Below are 18,896 nucleotides of genomic sequence, written 5' to 3' on the forward strand. Positions count from 1 at the left end.
AGTTGATTTGCATTAAATAGAAATGATTTCTGTTTTTATTTTTCAAAATTTACTAAATTCAGAGTAAAATATTAAAAAAAAAATACAACTTAAAAGGAAACTAAAAACGTTAAATGATATATGTGTATGTATATATTATATTTCTTTAACCGATTCTTTGGCATAACATCGAGTATAAAGTTTTTTTTTTTGAAAAAAAGATAAAGTTTGACAAATATTTTTTACTATATAAAGGATAGATACATTTAAATTATAAATATATTTAGTTATATATATATATGTATTTATTAGGTATGTTAAACAATTTTTATTCATTTATTTAAGGATTAATCACATTTAAAGACATGGTAGATTTTTATTTAATTTGTAGGTTTGCTTTTTTTTTGTATATTTTCTTTAAAAAACAATATCAGGAGGTTCGTTCAATTATTAGGTTTTTCACTTAAATAAAAGGTGTTAAATTAAAAAGTTCAAAGGGTTACTACAAAAACTCAACAAGCGGGGATAGAAGTGATAAAAGGGAATTCACTGTACTTAACTAGTTTCTTTTTCTTTTTAAATATTAAATTAAATAATATCAATTACAAAAAGTGTATTCTATATAAAGTGGAAGATTTTTAGTTATGTATTACAAAAAAAAAAAAACAATTAACAAAACAATACTTATAATAATAGTAATAATATAAAAAACCAACTATTTAATATGAATATAAATACATATTTTGCATATTGCAACTGAAATGCTTTGTTTTTCCTTTATGTTTTCTAAATTATATACACAGAAAATATTTGTTAAACAAAATTTGTTTTGTAAATCACTTAAAACAATAACAAAATCGAATCTGATTTGATTGATAGAAAATACTCGTCGCTCCACTCCTCTTCTTGGCTACATTTACAAATTATTAACTAGTCCGAAAAAAGAAACGTAACTATAACTCAATAGCGTTTTGTTTAAGCATGTTTACTGTAAGCAAGCTTGTATCTTTTCGATCCACTCTTGGGCCAAATTAGCATCCATGGCATATAAATTATAAGTGCGTCGACATGTTTTTAACTACATTAAGAAAAAAAAAGTAATCAAAGTATTTCATATAATTTGTGTTGAAAAAGAAATCCACTAAAGACTCACATCAAAGAATCCTTTTTCATCAACACGTTTTGTGCCAATTTGTGTTGGTTGTGCGGCCGTAACAGATTGAACTTCAGCTAAATCTATAAAGGGATTTTAAGTTTAAGTTTTCTATAGAGCAGTAGTCTGTAACAGAGCAACTTTTTCTAAAGAAAAGTTGTCTGTAACAGAGCAACTTTTTCTAAAGAAAAGTTGTCTGTAACAGAGCAACTTTTTCTAAAGAAAAGTTGTCTGTAACAGAGCAACTTTTTCTAAAGAAAAGTTGTCTGTAACAGAGCAACTTTTTCTAAAGAAAAGTTGTCTGTAACAGAGCAACTTTTTCTAAAGAAAAGTTGTCTGTAACAGAGCAACTTTTTCTAAAGAAAAGTTGTCTGTAACAGAGCAACTTTTTCTAAAGAAAAGTTGTCTGTAACAGAGCAACTTTTTCTAAAGAAAAGTTGTCTGTAACAGAGCAACTTTTTCTAAAGAAAAGTTGTCTGTAACAGAGCAACTTTTTCTAAAGAAAAGTTGTCTGTAACAGAGCAACTTTTTCTAAAGAAAAGTTGTCTGTAACAGAGCAACTTTTTCTAAAGAAAAGTTGTCTGTAACAGAGCAACTTTTTCTAAAGAAAAGTTGTCTGTAACAGAGCAACTTTTTCTAAAGAAAAGTTGTCTGTAACACAGCTACTTTTTCTAGAGAAAAGTATTCTGTAACAGAGCAACTTTTTCTATAGAAAAGTTGTCTGTAACAGAGCAACTTTTTCTATAGAAAAGTTGTCTGTAACAGAGCAACTTTTTCTATAGAAAAGTTGTCTGTGACAGAGCAACTTTTTCTATAGAAAAGTTGTCTGTGACAGAGCAACTTTTTCTATAGAAAAGTTGTCTGTGACAGAGCAACTTTTTCTATAGAAAAGTTGTCTGTGACAGAGCAACTTTTTCTATAGAAAAGTTGTCTGTGACAGAGCAACTTTTTCTATAGAAAAGTTGTCTGTGACAGAGCAACTTTTTCTATAGAAAAGTTGTCTGTGACAGAGCAACTTTTTCTATAGAAAAGTTGTCTGTGACAGAGCAACTTTTTCTATAGAAAAGTTGTCTGTGACAGAGCAACTTTTTCTATAGAAAAGTTGTCTGTGACAGAGCAACTTTTTGCTAGAGAAAAGTTGTCTGTGACAGAGCAACTTTTTGCTAGAGAAAAGTTGTCTGTAACAGAGCAACTTTTTACTAGAGAAAAGTTGTATGTAACAGAGCAACTTTTTTAGAGAAAAGTTGTTTGTACCAGAGCAACCTTTTGCTAGTGAAAAGTTGTCTGTAACAGAGCAACTTTTTCTATAGGAATGTTGTCTGTAACAGAGCAACTTTTTCTATAGGAAAGTTGTCCGTAACACTGCAACTTTTTATTTAGGAAAGTTGTCTGTAACAGAGCAACTTTTTCTATAGAAAAACTGTCTGTAACACAGCAACTTTATCTATAGAAGAGTTGTCCGTAACACAGCAACTTTTTCTATAGAAAAGTTGTCCGTAACACAGCAACTTTTTCTATTGAAAAGTTGTCTGGTAACAATCTTTATTGTCCTCCTACCTATAAATCCCTTGCATGTCGAGTCCTCTGAATCATAATAACGTAATTGATGTTTTATGGAATCCAAAACAAACCAACGTTGTTTCCAGTTTTTCAGCAAGGCACCACGTTTATAAAGATGTCTTTAAATAGTTTCAAATAATCAGTTCTAAAGAACTTAAAAACAAAATGATAATTTCTTTCAATTACTCACCCTTCGTGGGTACGATTTTCTGCCACATTACTGCTAAATTGATTATAAAAATGATGGGATGAGGTTCGTGCGGTAGTGGCAGCACTAGATGCAATACTTGAGGTATCACCCTGTGATATATTCACATTTGGCGGTACCACTCCCTCGACAGCCTTGTATTTAGTGCAATTTTTCAGCGACAGCTCGGTGCAACGTTCGTGATACGAATTGCCACAATCCATGCAGCGATAACCCACTGGGCCCCATAAAAGTTTCGTGCAATGATTGCAATTGGTGGGTGTAGTGTATGGATGCTTTTCGAAACGATGCGGATGGAAAAATTTATCCTGATAGCCCGTCAAACGTCCCTTCATGATAATTTCCAAAGTAGAGCGTTTATGCTGTAGTTTGCCATGATAGAAAATACTGCTCAGTGAAGACTTGCGTTCTACCCGTTCGACACGTGGCACCTCTAGACCGCACCATACTTGTTGCCATTTTTGCGGCAAGTGTCCTCTTTCGGTTTCGGCCTGTTTAACTTCACTGAGCAGACAAACGAATGTGTTGGGATCAGATTTTTCTACGTTATCATAGCCGGCGGATATAACAACACGTTTGCCTTTCAACTCGGATAAATCGAGTTCATCGTCAGCATTGGTTAGCTCCAGATCGTAGGGTGGTCCCTGGGCCAGTTCTTCGTTGGTATAGTAAGGCCACAAATCCAAGGCAGCCGCACAACTTTGGGGTCGTAGGACATCGTCTTGCAGGCAATAAATGAAATTGTAAAATATTTGAGATTTCGAATGTTGACGTTCGATATAATCGAATATGGAGTGACCGATGCGATTGAAGTTGACCAAAGTTTTGCTGCGCATATCGACGGGATAAATACTTGATTCGTCGTCGGAGCCATTGTTACCTGGGTAAGGAGGAGTCATATATAAATACAATAAAATATCTCTCTTCACCAATATTTTTTTGGTGAAAAAAAAATTTGGTTAAAAAAAAATTGGTGCAAAAAGAATTGGCGGAAAATAAATTTTATCAATTTCATTCATAAATAAACTCTCCTTTCCATTGCTTTTCTACAAACAAATTTCATCTTACCCTTATTATTGCCCATCAAATGTTTCGTGGACAATGTACTCCTCTTATCCTCCACCGATGTTATGCCCATATCAAACCTCTCCACCTCACAATCGAACAGGAATGTGCGAAAACGACACGATACCGTATGATAGGCCAAGAAACGTATGTAAAACTCATTGAATTCAAAGGCCATGGGAAATTGTTTTTGTATCTGATAGACGGCATCCATGAACTGTAGAAATGTGGGAGCAAATGCGATATTTGAACTATTGTGTGATGGCTTCAAGTTGCTGCGATGGGCAAAACGATGACCAAAAGCAATCCATTCCTTTTCCACCAGCACCCGAAAACCATCAATGGTACGGTAAAAGGGATCTAAACACAACTGGGCAATGGCTGATATTTGTGCGGTTATGTCCCAGCCATCTTCCAGCGACAGCATGACTGAGGCCTCCTGTAAATCGATTAGATCGACAACAGCTCCGGATAACTGCAGCAAAGAGGAAATCTGTTGTAGCCAATCGGACTGTTCGATATTCTTGGCAAACGTTTGATCGGTGTCGTTGGTATTGTTGGAGGGCAGACAGGCCCGCATGAGTTTCTTAAATGCTATACGGGAATGCCTTATATCGGGATAGTCGACTGGTATAAATTCCGCCCCCATGTCAGCATTAACGCTAGATTTTGTCTGAGATTTTTCGCCCAATACATACAAACGTATTTTGCGATAAGCCGAGGCGTTAGAGTTCGAAACAGCTGAGGAATTTTTAATAGTGCCAGCTTTTTGTTTACCCTCATGACTGGCCGAAAGTCCTTTATTTTTGCGTGTTACTTCCGGTGTCAATGAGGTATTCAAGTAATGCAAATCATCCACTGCCGAGGTATTCAAAAGTAAAGAATTCATGGATAAATTTATGCCCGACAAATTGTATTGAGCCAGGGAAATATTAGGTTTGGGCATGGTGTCTATCAGAGACATGAAATATTTATCCTGTTCATGATAATTGGCCATATCATTGGACATGGTATTGGAGCCAGTGGGATTCTTCAGCATGCCTATGACTACAGACTTGCTGTGCGGCAAGGCACCTCTTATCAACATGGCTCCATTGCGATGACGCCAAGTGGGCACCGGTATACGTTGGCTCTTATAGCAACGCCCCAGATGAGTTAAGGCTGCATCGTGTACCTGTAAGGGAGCCACAAAGATGGCTGGATATGATCTACACATGCTGTAGTTGGAATTTACGGCGGTTATACGAAAACCGCTTTGTGTGTCTTCAAAACCCAAACGTTTCCAATCCCTTACATAGTTTCTCTCACGCATACGTTCTACATCCTTGGCGGTGGCTATGCGTGGTAATGTCTCATTATTGCACTCGAATTCATCATCTTCCAATTCATCGTTTTGAGAATGTGTTTCCAATGCATCCACCGAGGCCACCATGGTATCAAAATCCATACCCGGATTTAGTAGTTTACGTTTGGGAGTAAATTTCTGCTTTAGACCGGCCTTCTTGGCGGTGCGCATTAAAGTTTTCTTGGCGAAACCCTTCAAGGTGGAGTACTTCTCCTTGGCCTTAAGCGGTGCTGCTCCGTGTATAATTGTGCCATACGATTGAAAAGCAAAATGTTCAAATTCATCTACGGGATGTCTGGCCTTACACAATATCTTACGGAAGGATTCAATCATTTCGGGTGTTACCTCCAAATCAAAAGCAATTTTCATCAACTGAAAAGTACTTGATCTCAGTTGTAGACCCTCAGGCATAGTTTGGTCTAAATGGGCCAAATACAACACCGATATTTTCTTCTCCTTCAACAGCGACGAAATAGGAAATGCTCGAATGATGGTTTGCTCACAAGCCAAAGGATCACAGGGATTTCCCTTAAACACTATGCGGTAGTTGGTAAGAAATAGAGCTCCTTCGGCTGGTATTAAACTTTGTGTGTCATCTTCACGCCCGTCCGGCATTAGGTAGCATCTTAAATGTTCCGTTACGATTTCTTCGCCCGGCAACAAACAAGGTGTTTGTATTTTTGGTTTTTGTACATGAGGATGTCGCTTAGCTTCTAAATAAACAGATTCCAGAGATTCAATATGCATGTGTACAACACCGGGCACCATATCGTGCAAATTGCGTATATGCTCGGACGTAACGCCGCCTTCCGTGCATACGCGGTCTATGAAACGTGATACAATTTTGCCAACGGCCACACCCACTTCGGAGGCATCGTTCTCTTCGAAACCCTCATCGGAGTGTTCACTTAAGCTGTGGGAACCCATTATGCTGAAAGGATAAAGGTGAATATGTTAACTTTATGGAAAAACTAGTCAAAAATTGTTTTCTAGAAAATGTTCGAAGTTGTGACAGACAACTTTTCTCTAGTAAAAAGTTGCTCTGTTACAGACAACTTTTCTCTAGTAAAAAGTTGCTCTGTTACAGACAACTTTTCTCTAGTAAAAAGTTGCTCTGTTACAGACAACTTTTCTCTAGTAAAAAGTTGCTCTGTTACAGACAACTTTTCTCTAGTAAAAAGTTGCTCTGTTACAGACAACTTTTCTCTAGTAAAAAGTTGCTCTGTTACAGACAACTTTTCTCTAGTAAAAAGTTGCTCTGTTACAGACAACTTTTCTCTAGTAAAAAGTTGCTCTGTTACAGACAACTTTTCTCTAGTAAAAAGTTGCTCTGTTACAGACAACTTTTCTCTAGTAAAAAGTTGCTCTGTTACAGACAACTTTTCTCTAGTAAAAAGTTGCTCTGTTACAGACAACTTTTCTCTAGTAAAAAGTTGCTCTGTTACAGACAACTTTTCTCTAGTAAAAAGTTGCTCTGTTACAGACAACTTTTTTCTAGAAAAAAAAAGTTGCTCTGTAACAGAGAAACTTTTTCTAGAGAAAAAGTTGCAGGCAACTTTTCTTTAGAAAAAGTTGCTCTGTTGCAGGCAACTTTTCTTTAAAAAAAGTTGCTCTGTTGCAGGCAACTTTTCTTTAGAAAAAGTTGCTCTGTTGCAGGCAACTTTTCTCTAGGAAAAGTTGCTCTGTTGCAGGCAACTTTTCTCTAGGAAAAGTTACTCTGCTGCAGACAACTTTTCTCTACAAAAAGTTACTCTGCTGCAGACCACTTTTCTCTACAAAAAGTTACTCTGCTGCAGACAACTTTTCTACACATTAAGTAGCTTCTCTGTCATTTTATTTTCCCAAAGAATCTATTATTTGTACTCACCTATTTGACACACTCTGATTATCATCGAAACGAAATGTTTGCTTGGGCTTCTGATGACCTACAGCATTGACATCCGGTGGTATGAGCAGCGAAACCATTCTATTCGAATAGTGTATGGCCTGACTGTACAAAGTCGACTCTTCCGACTGGGCCAATTCATTTTTCTTCGCTTCATCGATAGTGGGTGATTTACGCAATTGCTCGGCCGTTATTTCTAAAGCTGTTGGCTCTTCCAGCGGCACATCATCCAACACACAATTCGATTCCTTATTGTGCTCGTTTGCGCGTCTATGTTGCATATACAAGGCTTTGATATGAGTTTGTACATCTTGATAGAAGGTGGACTCCCAAAATTGTAAATTCTTCCATATGGGATGATCCTGTATGCAAGTGTAGGCAAATTGTATAATGCCCGTTGAAAGTTTACGACAAAATATTGTAGACATGGGTAGTAAAGCGGCCGCCACTGTATACTCATCAATGCCGGAGGAGTTCTGTAAGGTTTTGTTCATAAACTTAATAACCAAATCGAATTGTTGGTGATCCAGTACGGCTTTGTTGCCATGCACGTAGCCAAACAGTTCACGGCAAAATATCAGACGAGCATCACGATGTTTAAGGGTGCGTGTAACAGCTGGTACCAGTTTTCTGGCATCGGCTATTTTATTTTCAAATATATAGGAAACACAAGTTTTCAAAACTTCCAAACGTCTGGCTGAATTCGAGAGATTAGGTCTAACATCTAATACTTCTGGCAAGCGAGGTCCCATGGGTATGGTGCGATTTTGATTGCGTGCTGATGTTAACCGGGGTTGTATGCAATTCTTGCGAATGCCATCATTGATAATCAATTCAACTTTATCCGAACTTAGACGAGGAAAAGCGGGCTGGTGTATGCGATGTGAGGAGCCCTCTGGGGGACGTAATACTTTTTGCGCATACATTTGTTGATTGGGTATTTCATTCTCATACAATACCTTACCCAATTCCGAGATGTGTATGTGCAGGAGACTTTTATTGTTGGCCTCAGATTTCAGTAGTTCATTCATAGAACTATAGAGCTCATCCCAAGCATCGGAGGGCCGCCAGGGTGGTCCGCGCTCATTAACAAATGTCGTAAAGAACATACTGTCCAATACACGATATAAAAACTCACTTTCTATCAAATCTCTGGCCCCCAAAAAGCCCGCCTTATGAAACGTTATAACTGGTCTGGGATGAATCCGTATAAGAGTCAAACACGATCTATAGCCTTGTAAAAGTTGAGCAAACAGACGCATAAATATAGCTCTCAATTCCTTATCGATTACAGCTTCGCTTTTGGGATAATTGGTAGGTTTCTCCTGTGATGGAAATGCTAAATCCGACTGTGATAGATTTGGAAATAGTATCATTGTCAGTAATTCCTGAGTTTGTTCCCACAACGGTGAGGGTAGTACGGGTACGGGTGGCGTTAGGGTTGGTGGTATCGTTACCAAACCACCATCTAAATCGACAACAATGACATCTAATAAATCGGTGATTTCAGTTTGTAAAGAACTGTGAATGCCCATTATGAAGGGTGTTGGCGTTGAGAGCACTTCCGTTAGCGGTGCCGGCAAAATGGGAATGTACACATGGGTATAACGGAAGGGATACATGAGAGCTACGAGTGCTTTACAACTCTCGGTTAGGTGGGAATAGCTTTTCGAGTGAAAGAGTATTTTATTTTCAGTCATAACGGCGCACAGCAAAATTAATACGTTTTTAATACCTGTAACGAAAAGTGGGAAGAAATTAAAAAAAAAAAATTATTTTTTATTGAAAATATTATTACAGCACTTCAGTATAAGCGTTTTTTCTATAGAACAACTTCAGTTTACCGGTTTTTTCTATAGAAAAAATTCAGTATAACAGTTTTTTGTAAAACAACTTCAGTATAACAGTTTTTCTGTAAAAAAAAACGTCATTATAACATTTTTTTCTGTAGATAAACTTCATTATAACAGTTTTTTCCACAGAACAAATTCAGTATAACAGTTTTTCTACAGAACGACTTCAATATAACAGTTTTCTCTATAGAAAAACTTCAGTATAACAGTTTTCTCTATAGAACAATTTCAGTATAATAGTTCTTTTGTAGAAAAACTTCAGTATAAAAGCTTTTCTATAGAACAACTTCAATATAACAGTTTTTTTTGCTGTATAAAAACTTGATAACAATGTTTTCAAAAGAAAAACTTAAGTATAACAGTTTATTCTGTAGAAAAACTTCGGTATAACAGCTTTTTCTATACAAAATCTTCAGTATAACAGTTTTTTCTATAGAACAACTTCAGTACAACAGTCCTTTCTGTAGAAAAACTTCAGTATAACATTTTTTTCTAAAGAAAAAATTCAGTATAACAGTGTTTTTAAAAGAAAAACGTCAGTTTAACAGTTTTTTCTACAGACCAACTTCAGTATAACAGTTTTTCAGTAGAAAAACTTCAGTATAACAGTTTTTTATGTAGAACTACTTCAGTATAACAGTTTTTTTATAGAACAATTTCAGTATAACAGTTTTTTCTATAGAACAACTTCAGTATAACAGTTTTTTCAGTAGAAAAACTTCAGTATAACAGTTTTTTCCATAGAACAACTTCAATATAACAGTTTTTATGTAGAAAAACTTCAGTATAACAGTGTTTTCAAAAGAAAAACTTCAGTATAACAGTTTTTTCTATAGAACAACTTCAGTATAACAGTTTCTTCTATAGAACAACTTGAGTACAACAGCTTTTTTCTATAGAACAACTTCAGCATAACAGTTTCTTCTATAGAACTGCAGTATAACTGTTTTTTCTACAGAACAACTTTAGTATAACAGTTTTCTTCAAGAAAAAATTCAGTATAACAGTGTTTTTAAATGAAAAACTTCAGTATAACAGTTTTTTCTACAGACCAACTTCAGTATAACAGTTTCTTCTATAGAACCACTTCAGTATAACAGTTTTTTCTGTAGAAAAACTTCAGTGTAGCAGTGTTTTCTGTAGAGCATCAGTATAACAGTTTTTTCAGTAGAAAAACTTCAGTATAACAGTTTTTTTATAGAACAATTTCAGTATAACAGTTTTTTCTATAGAACAACTTCGGTATAACAGGTTTTTCTATAGAACAACTTCGGTATAACAGTTTCTTCTATAGAACAACTTCAGTACGACAGATTTTTCTACAGAAAATATTTTTTACAATAGAACATCTTTTGTATAACAGTTTTCAATTCAGCATAACTGATTTTTCATTAGAAAATGTTTTTATATTATTATTTCTAAAGAAAACATTGAGTAGTCTTTAATTAAGTACAATTTTTAGTAAACAGCTTTACTCACCCAATTGTTTAAATAAAAAATACACCGATGTGCCCGTTCCCGGCAACGATGACGATTGCGGCGGCTGCAACGACTGCTTATCGCCCGCTCCTATCGAAAATCGTACTTGTGGCCCGCCGGCCGGTGGTACCTGTATACAACCCAATATATTACCAATTAATGTCTCCAAGGCATATGGTAAATTCTCTATATACACCGTATAGATGGTGCCGAGGCAATTTTTGAATGTCTCGCCATAATCGAGACGTGATATTAGAACTAAACATTTGGGAGCATACATAACACTATGATGCGATATAAGTGATGTCGAAGTGTTGGGGGAGACTGTGGATGATGTTGATGTATTTGCACAACCATTGTTTGTCGTCGGTAAGCCGATGATGGTGTTGTTGAGTGGTGATGAGTTTTGATATTTCGTTGAGGTGGATATGGTTTCGTCTTCTTCGTCGACGATTTTCTTGTTGAGTGTGATGGCGAGAGTTTCGTGAAAACTCAGGCAGGCACAATAATGTTTATTGGCATCGATGTCGGTAAGAACGGAGGTAAAAAATTTCGGTTCTTGTTTCTCGTACGATAGATTCCAGCCCAAAGGTTGACAGAACTAGAGAGTGAAAGAGAGAGAAAGAGAGAAGATTTTTAAAATTGAATATGTTATTTCATCATTCAATATCTTGAGATTTCAATTTCGAAAAATGCTATATGAAATTATTAGAATTGTCCAGACATTTTGGAGTAATAGATGTTAAATAAGAAATTTTGGCAAAACTTTTTTACACCCAATTCTAGAGTTTAGCTTTAAAAAACAGAAATTTTAAAATGATTCGTTTTCAATTTCAGAACAAAAATTTATAGGCTATATCTGACAGTGCCAAATCATATTACCCTTCACCAAAGTATACTTTATTATAAAGATTGAAAATGTTTGGGATTTAGAGATTAATTCTATTGACCGCTAACAGCTGTTGGTTATTGGGCATATCCAAAGCTTTTAGCCATTTGCTTAATGGTTCTATGTGTGAACTTTTTTCTGGCATAATTACAATTCAGACAATTGGCATAGCAATTATATTTATAGTTACAATCGTCTAACATCTCCCTCACTCACCCTTTAACTTAGCGGGGTGTAATACCTATAAACTATTGAAATTTTCAACTCACAAACTGAATTAAACACATTTTCAGCCAAACAATTATTGTTGCCAATTTCAATTTGAATTACATCTTTAAATCTTCTAAATCTATTACTATTCCTCTCTCATCTTATCAATATTTACCCATTCTATGCCTTCTATGAAGGGAGTATCCGACCAGTCTTTTTCGGGAAAACGTTGTATAATCTTGCCACATGTTAACAATTGGTTATCGGTAATTGTACCTAATTAGAAAAATAAAGAAAAAAACAGCAATTAAAAAAAGAAAATTCAACACAGTTTCAGAATAATAAAACTTACGATCTTTTTCATTATCATAGCCCACAATAACAAAGTAATCTGCAAGCCGTGACATTGCTCACCCAAAAACTAATGACCAGTATGAAGATAAGGAAGTTTGTTTGATGATGTTAATGCATTGCCTGCGTTTTTGTTATTTTTTATCGAACTTGTGGGTAAAAATGAAACAAATCAAAATTTAAAAATAATAAACCCTTTTTTGTAATCTTTGTTTTTTGTTTAAATAATTATCACACACACTATATTTTGGTACTTCCTTTCAAAGATTTAAAAAAGAAGTAAAATTATATGTAGATTTGTAAATTTTTCAAAACTTTTCTAAAAAAAAATTAAATTTATTATCATTTGTATTAACTCTCTTGTTGTTTTTGTTTGTTGTTGTTTTTTAATTCTTCTTTCACATCTCTTGTTAAAACCACTTTATTTGTTGTTGTTATCACCTCAATTTTTTTTGTATAAATACTAAATTACGTTCCTTTTTTCTTCTTTTCTAATTTGCATATACAAAAAATACACAAAACTTCTTTTTTTCTTTTCATACCAGTTTGCCCCGATTTGTTTTATTTTAATTAATTCTATTCACGTTTTGGTTTAAAATAAAATTTTCATATTTCTGCTTAATTTGTTGTTGCGTTAGATATCAAATTTATAGTTTTAATGTTAGTTTTCTTAAACCATAAATGTATATTTCTTTAATATTTTTTGCGTTTTTTCTGTTTTTTTTTTTTTGTATAATCCGTAAAAATAATTTGTGTTGCTGTGTTATGTGTAGAGCTCCGTTCAACCACACCCCTAGTAAAAAATTCTTATTGTAGTTATTTTTTCCATTTCACTGCATTGTTTTCGTTAATTTTCTTTGTTAATTTCTAAGAATATTATGTTTTCTTCAAGTATAACACAATTATTTTAGTATAAACAAATGAATACGCGTCGTTTTTTAATTAATTGTGCCAAGTTAATATATAATTTTTCTCATTTTTTTATCCAACTAAAATTCTCTGCCGCGGCTGTCAAATGAAACCAAAGTTGTCAACTTTCTTTTATTTTCAAAAGCCCTGCTCAAATCGAGAGAAATAAACGCAGTTTTTTTATTGAAAAAAGCAGATTTTTCAATAAATCCTTCATTTTTTAACAAATTGCTTTTCAAAACATTAAAACAAAATAAATTTTTTTTAAAAAGCTAAATATTTATTATGCCCGAATTATATTTCATTAATAGTTATTATCAAAAAGCCAATATAGGCAAGATAATGATTACATATATGAAACTTAATTTTAACCCAAAATTATACACTAACGTTATAAGTAAATTGGAGTTACATAGTAGCAGCAAAACCTACTAGTCGGCAACACTGCCTTTAGATATACTTTTATACAGAGTTGTAATAATTAGTACTAAAAACATTTATCGAAAACGGTGCTGCCATATTATTCGTACAGCAAATAGAAATGTTGCCATAACAATTTAGTTACCGTTATATTTATGTAAACAAATCTTTATAAACAGATATAATAATGAGTGGTTCATAAATCATTTTATACCCTACACCACAAAATGTAAATTTGTAATTTGTACAATATTCATTTGCAGAAACTACAAATAAAAATGTTGTTCCACCGGTTTTCTCATAAAGACAATGGGAACAAAAGCTTTATTACAGTCTTATGTACAGGGGTTGAGAATACAGTTGAAACTTTTTCAAATCTTTATATATATAATTCTTCTGTATGTGTGTTAGTAACTAAACTCCTCCTTAACGGCTGGGCCGATCTCGATGAAATTTGTTGTATGTATTTGTGTGGGTCCCTGGATGGTTTAGATTCACAATTGACCTATATAGGAACAGTGGGCATGGCACCTCCCATACAAAGTAAAAATTTAGTATTGCATTAGTGGAAGTCTTCAAACTTTGTGTGAGCTATGGCAGAACAACGTGTGCGTGACAGCTAGTATTCAATAAATATTATTAAAATGCAAGCTGTTTCGATAATCTTGATTTATGCTTTATAACGACTCTCAAAATTCGCAAGATTATCCTACGTCGATTCAAGTACGCTAAAAAAAGAGTGATAATGGTATGTTTTTTGCTTTTTGAAAAAAAAAAAACATAATAGATCACGACATTTATTAAAAATCTAGGCATTTATCACAAGTCACTGCCAACCATCCGGCAACTCGATGCAACTAAAAAAAATACACAGCCTTGTTATGCCAACTAAACACACCTAGAATATTTTGACAGTTCATAAAAGGTGCAAATTATAGAAAATTTTTAGAATCCTCTAAAAAAAAATGCTAAAATGTATTAAAATTTTGGAAATTAGTGTGAAAAACTTAAAATTTACTACTAATAATATAACGTAAATGAGATAATTTCTTAAAACAATAAATTATTGGAAAAATGGCCCAGCCGCCCACAAACGATAGCACAGAAACGGCCAACAATGATGAAGGTTCTAATGCAGCACCCCAAAATCCAGTGGTTAAAATTAAACAGGAAAAAATTGATCTAGAAATTGAAAATAAGATACAATTGCTGAAACAGACTATAAAAACCGAGCCGCCCGATAATAATGACACCGAAACACAAGATACCAATGGCCAGGCAAAAAATAAAGATTCTCAAGATGAAACCGATGATGATGAGGAAGATTCAAATGATTCGGACAGCAGCTCACAGGAAAATGATGAGCCAGATAATGGCGATGACTTAGAGACTGGGGAAGATGACAAGAAGAATATAGAACCCGTTAAAAGTTCCAATGAAATTTTAACTGAGCTATTTCAAGTATTCAATGCAGCTCCACCCGAGGAACTGCTGGACGATAAGAATTTAATTAAAAAGGCCAAGAAGCAAAAAAAGGAAAAGAAAAAGAAGCATAAGAAACAAAAAGGAGAAGCCGGCGAGAATGTGATTGATGAAGAGGGTGAAGTGTCAGGTGGAGAAAAACACAAACACAAAAAGTCCAAAAAGAAACACAAACATAAACACAAGGATGGATCAAAAGATAAGGACAAGGATAAGGAAAAAGATAAAACCAAGAGCAAAGATAAAGATAAAATCAAGGAAAGAGCAAAGTCAAAAGATAAAGAAAAGGAAAAACCAAAAAGTGATAAACGATCATCTGAATTGGATAAATCAAGAGATAGAGCACGCAGTAAAGATAGAGCTAGAAGTAAGGATAGAGACAAAAAGTTAGTCGAATCTGCGGATAAGTACGACAAGTCAGCAAAATCTTCAACAGAACGTAAAAGACATTACGACAAGGAAGATAATAGAGCGGAAACCGCAAGCAAACGTAAAAGGAAAGATGAAAAAGATGGCAAGTCAAATTCTTTTTATAATGGTTTTAAAGAGCGGGAGCACTCACGAGAACGAAGTGACAAGGATAAGACTAAAATTAAAACTGAGCCAAAAGAGAGAAAGTCACGTAGATATTCGGAAGATGGACAAATTTCAGACATTTCATTGTCCGATGAGGAGACCTATTTGAAAGAAAAGGATACTCGTAGTAATGACTACAGCAAGCGTAAAGTGCACAACAGCTTTTACGATGGTGCCCAGCGTAGTCGCAGTCACGATAAGGATCGTTCCGAACGCAATCGAGGTCATAGTAAAGATCGTTATCGAGATCGCGATAGAGATCGCGATCGTGATAGTTCTTATCGTAACCGTGGATTCTCCAGACATTATCATTCACACTATTCACGATCACGTTCCCGCTCAAGATCCCGAGATTTGGGCATAGACAAAAAACGTCTTTTGGAAATTGCCCGCAAGAATGCCATTAGCATGTTTAAGCGAGGTAATTTGCCGGGCTGTGATAATTTGTCGCAAGAGATCAAGGATAAGGTGCTGCTTAAAATGCGTTATGGAGGCCGCACCGTCGAAGATTTAACCGAATTTTGCAAGAAAATATCGAATGGAGAAAATCTCTCTGATCTATCGTCCGATGAAGATTCGGACGTTGACAAGACAGGCAATACTAAAGCTTTCCATCATCCCTTCCAGTTGAAAGAGCGCGAACCCATAGTCATGCATATACGCAACTCGAAACCCATTCTACCGATTTTAGCAAAAACCGAAGAACAAACTAAAGCCATAACCATGCAATTCCCAGTTTCTTCGGGTCAACATCATCATATGACCGAACATTGGGTACCCGTAGAGGCTAAGGATAGTTTAGCGCCTTTGCCTGCTTTACCCACTGCTTCACAGTCTACTACGATATTTAAAAGTAATTTACCTAAAAATGCTTTAGGTAAACCTTTGCCCATGGTAGAAGAACAGGAGCCGGCTTTTAAGGCGGTGCCGGCACCAAATGGCGAAGCTATCCCCGAGACACCTGCCAATTTAACAACTGCTGATGCTGCAGTTGCTGTAACAACACCAGTAGTACCTACACCTGTGGCCGCTCCAGTTTTACCCAATTTGGCTGTTCCCCCTTCGCCCGCCTGTGTACCAGATCCCGCAACGACTGCAAATGCCAGCATAGCTACACCAGCTACAGCATCTTCTTTTGTGGCCGATGTTCCAGTACCTTCCACAAACAGTTCTGTATTTCCTCAAACAAGATGTCCCTCATTAGATGTATCATCGATTATTTCCAAAAGACTTAATGCCATGAGAAGGTTACAGGTAACTGGTGCATTTCTGCAAAATAAAAACTAGTTTAAGATTTTTTTTAGAAAAATCATTTTTGTTACAAGTTTTATACCCTTATTTTCTTAATTTATTCTAACTCCAGGACAATCCAATGGACTCGGAAGCCATTAAAATGATGTACAATTCCCAGAGGGAAATGAGTTCATGGGCTTCATCTAAACATTTACCCGGGCAATTTACCGGCAGTACTGGCGTTAATGTTCTCAAACCAAACGAACTAAATTCTGGTCCTCAGGTGTGGGCACGCCGAGATCAATTAACCTCCACAAAGCCGGTAACGGGTGGCATGGGTATGCATCTATTGCAAAAAATGGGCTGGAAACCAGGAGAGGGTTTGGGACGTGAAAAGAATGGCTCACTGCAGCCCCTACTGCTCGATGTGAAACTCGATAAACGTGGCCTGGTAGCGCAAGAGGATTTGAATCGCAAAGGTATGCCCGCTAAAAAACGCAGCGGTGGTTCCCAACACACACAATTAGCTCAACAAAATCTAGAAGAAAAACATCCGGTTTGTCTACTCAATGAATTGACTTCGAAACGCAAATGGACACCACCCCTATATACGCTGGTCAACGAAAAGGGACCGTCACACAGTAAAATGTTTCTGTTTTCGGTACAGGTTAATGGACAAACGTTTATGCCCGACAAAGCTTGCAATACGAAAAAAGAAGCAAAGATGATAGCAGCCAAACATTGTCTACAGCAAATAGGCATATTGCCAGCGTGTTAGCATTAAAAATTTAGACACACACACACCCCACTCACACGCAAGAAAATTGATTTTTATTTTTTATGTAAATTTGGTAATAAATACTATTTAACTTAAGCTACCGAGAATATCACTCCGCTGGCAATATGTATGACTAAAAAATACAATTAAAATGCTTTAAGACTTTTTTGTATGTTATTTGTAAAATATATAGTTATATATTTAAATCAATAGAGTTTTATTTTATCTCTTAAAATTTTTAAGTTTAATATGTTTAAATAAAATGTAAATAAACTACATTTAAATAAGTTTTTAAAGGATATGTATTGGATTTTTATTTTCAAAAATTGTATTTTTGCATTTGGCAGCATTTTAATGGGAGAAGATCAGAGGCCAAATTACCGCATTCGTGATCGTGATTTCGATATCGAAATTACTACATTTCTTGCTCGATATCTAATGGCATAATCTTGAATATGAAAATTATGATCAGTTTTACTCTATATCGTTTATATTTAAGTAGTAGGGGCAACAACTATAATTTTTAATGGGGGTTAGTTAAAAATCAATAGATTTTGTTTTAATCGTGGGGTTTCCAATTCGTAATATTTGGTTTACCGCTTGCCATAAAGGGAATTATCATTTCTACAATATTCATTTGAGATCTTATCACGAATATATGTATGTATGAAGATTCCGTATTCAAACAAAATTAAATTTTTTTTTTTTTAATTTTTTCAAAATTGTTTTAAAATTTTTATTTTCAAAATAATTTTTTTTTAATTTATTAATTTATTTTTTTTTATTTTAAGTGAAACAAAATTTATGAAAAAATTTTTTTTTTTTTTAAATTCGGGTTAAAAATATTGACCTATTGTAGGTCTTGCCATTGCCTTATATACATATGTCGTTGTAAAGGATTTTGAAATATCTATCATTAGACATACATATTGTCTATATAAAAATCTCGTGTCACAATGTTAGTGTTTGAACTCCTCCGAAACGGCTCAACCGATTTTTATGAAATTTTCTATGTATGTTTGGTAGGTATGAGAATAGGTCGTAAGCCCCTGTCTATACTTCACAAATATTTATCATAACAATTAATGACGTTTGTTGTCAAGACAAAGTTGTCTGAGCAAAAGCACTAACAATTTTGTCATAACGAAGCAAAAATACTAATAAATAGAGACTATATCTGATAATTTTTTATCTTGACAACCATTTTGAAGTTTAACATGATAAAAATGTATCAGGTATAGACAGGAGGTAAAGTATATTTCATACCGCTAGGTCATTAGGGTGACCCTATCCAGAATTTATTTTTACAATTTTTTTACCAAAAGCTTTTTTTGTATTTTATTTATTTGGCATTAAAAATACCTATAACCCCAAATTTTCATCAACCAACCCTCACCCACCCGTTTTTTAGCCGAGATTTTAATATTTAGTATGAGCAATATCCAAATATCAATATTTACCTATTTTTATGAAATTTTGTATATATTTTTGGTAGGTACTAGAATATTATATTTCATACCG

At 34.8% G+C, this 18,896-nt stretch overlaps 2 protein-coding genes across 2 annotated transcripts; one reads left to right on the top strand and one right to left on the bottom strand.

Moving 5' to 3' along the window:
* Positions 1 to 2: 2 nt before the first annotated feature.
* Positions 3 to 12,992, bottom strand: Sbf (SET domain binding factor). Its single transcript, XM_065499193.1, has 9 exons — positions 11,979 to 12,992; positions 11,802 to 11,902; positions 10,528 to 11,128; positions 7,178 to 8,930; positions 3,969 to 6,241; positions 2,883 to 3,780; positions 2,690 to 2,811; positions 1,133 to 1,215; positions 3 to 1,057 (listed from the first exon to the last, which is right to left on the bottom strand). The coding sequence occupies exons 1-9, from the start codon at positions 12,031 to 12,033 to the stop codon at positions 965 to 967; spliced, it is 5,979 nt and encodes a 1,992-aa protein (XP_065355265.1). The 5' UTR covers positions 12,034 to 12,992; the 3' UTR covers positions 3 to 964.
* A 1,244-nt stretch (positions 12,993 to 14,236) lies between these two features.
* Positions 14,237 to 17,674, top strand: Son (Son RNA binding protein). The gene is made up of 2 exons (XM_065499195.1): positions 14,237 to 16,618; positions 16,728 to 17,674. The coding sequence occupies exons 1-2, from the start codon at positions 14,381 to 14,383 to the stop codon at positions 17,373 to 17,375; spliced, it is 2,886 nt and encodes a 961-aa protein (XP_065355267.1). The 5' UTR covers positions 14,237 to 14,380; the 3' UTR covers positions 17,376 to 17,674.
* The last annotated feature ends 1,222 nt before the right edge of the window (positions 17,675 to 18,896 follow it).

The sequence above is a fragment of the Calliphora vicina genome, chromosome 1 (genome assembly GCF_958450345.1).
Source record: "Calliphora vicina chromosome 1, idCalVici1.1, whole genome shotgun sequence".
Classification (NCBI taxonomy): domain Eukaryota; kingdom Metazoa; phylum Arthropoda; class Insecta; order Diptera; family Calliphoridae; genus Calliphora; species Calliphora vicina.

What these genes read in the sequence shown, in the direction of transcription:
- Sbf (XM_065499193.1), bottom strand. Translation starts at nt 12,033, where the DNA reads ATGTCACGGCTTGCAGATTACTTTGTTATTGTGGGCTATGATAATGAA. An exon ending in TCATAGAAGGCATAGAATGG is followed by an intron (nt 11,129 to 11,801) that starts GTAAATATTGAT and finishes TTCACTCTCTAG; the next exon opens with TTCTGTCAACCTTTGGGCTG. An exon ending in AATCAGAGTGTGTCAAATAG is followed by an intron (nt 6,242 to 7,177) that starts GTGAGTACAAAT and finishes TTATCCTTTCAG; the next exon opens with CATAATGGGTTCCCACAGCT.
- Son (XM_065499195.1), top strand. Translation starts at nt 14,381, where the DNA reads ATGGCCCAGCCGCCCACAAACGATAGCACAGAAACGGCCAACAATGAT. An exon ending in ATGCCATGAGAAGGTTACAG is followed by an intron (nt 16,619 to 16,727) that starts GTAACTGGTGCA and finishes TTCTAACTCCAG; the next exon opens with GACAATCCAATGGACTCGGA.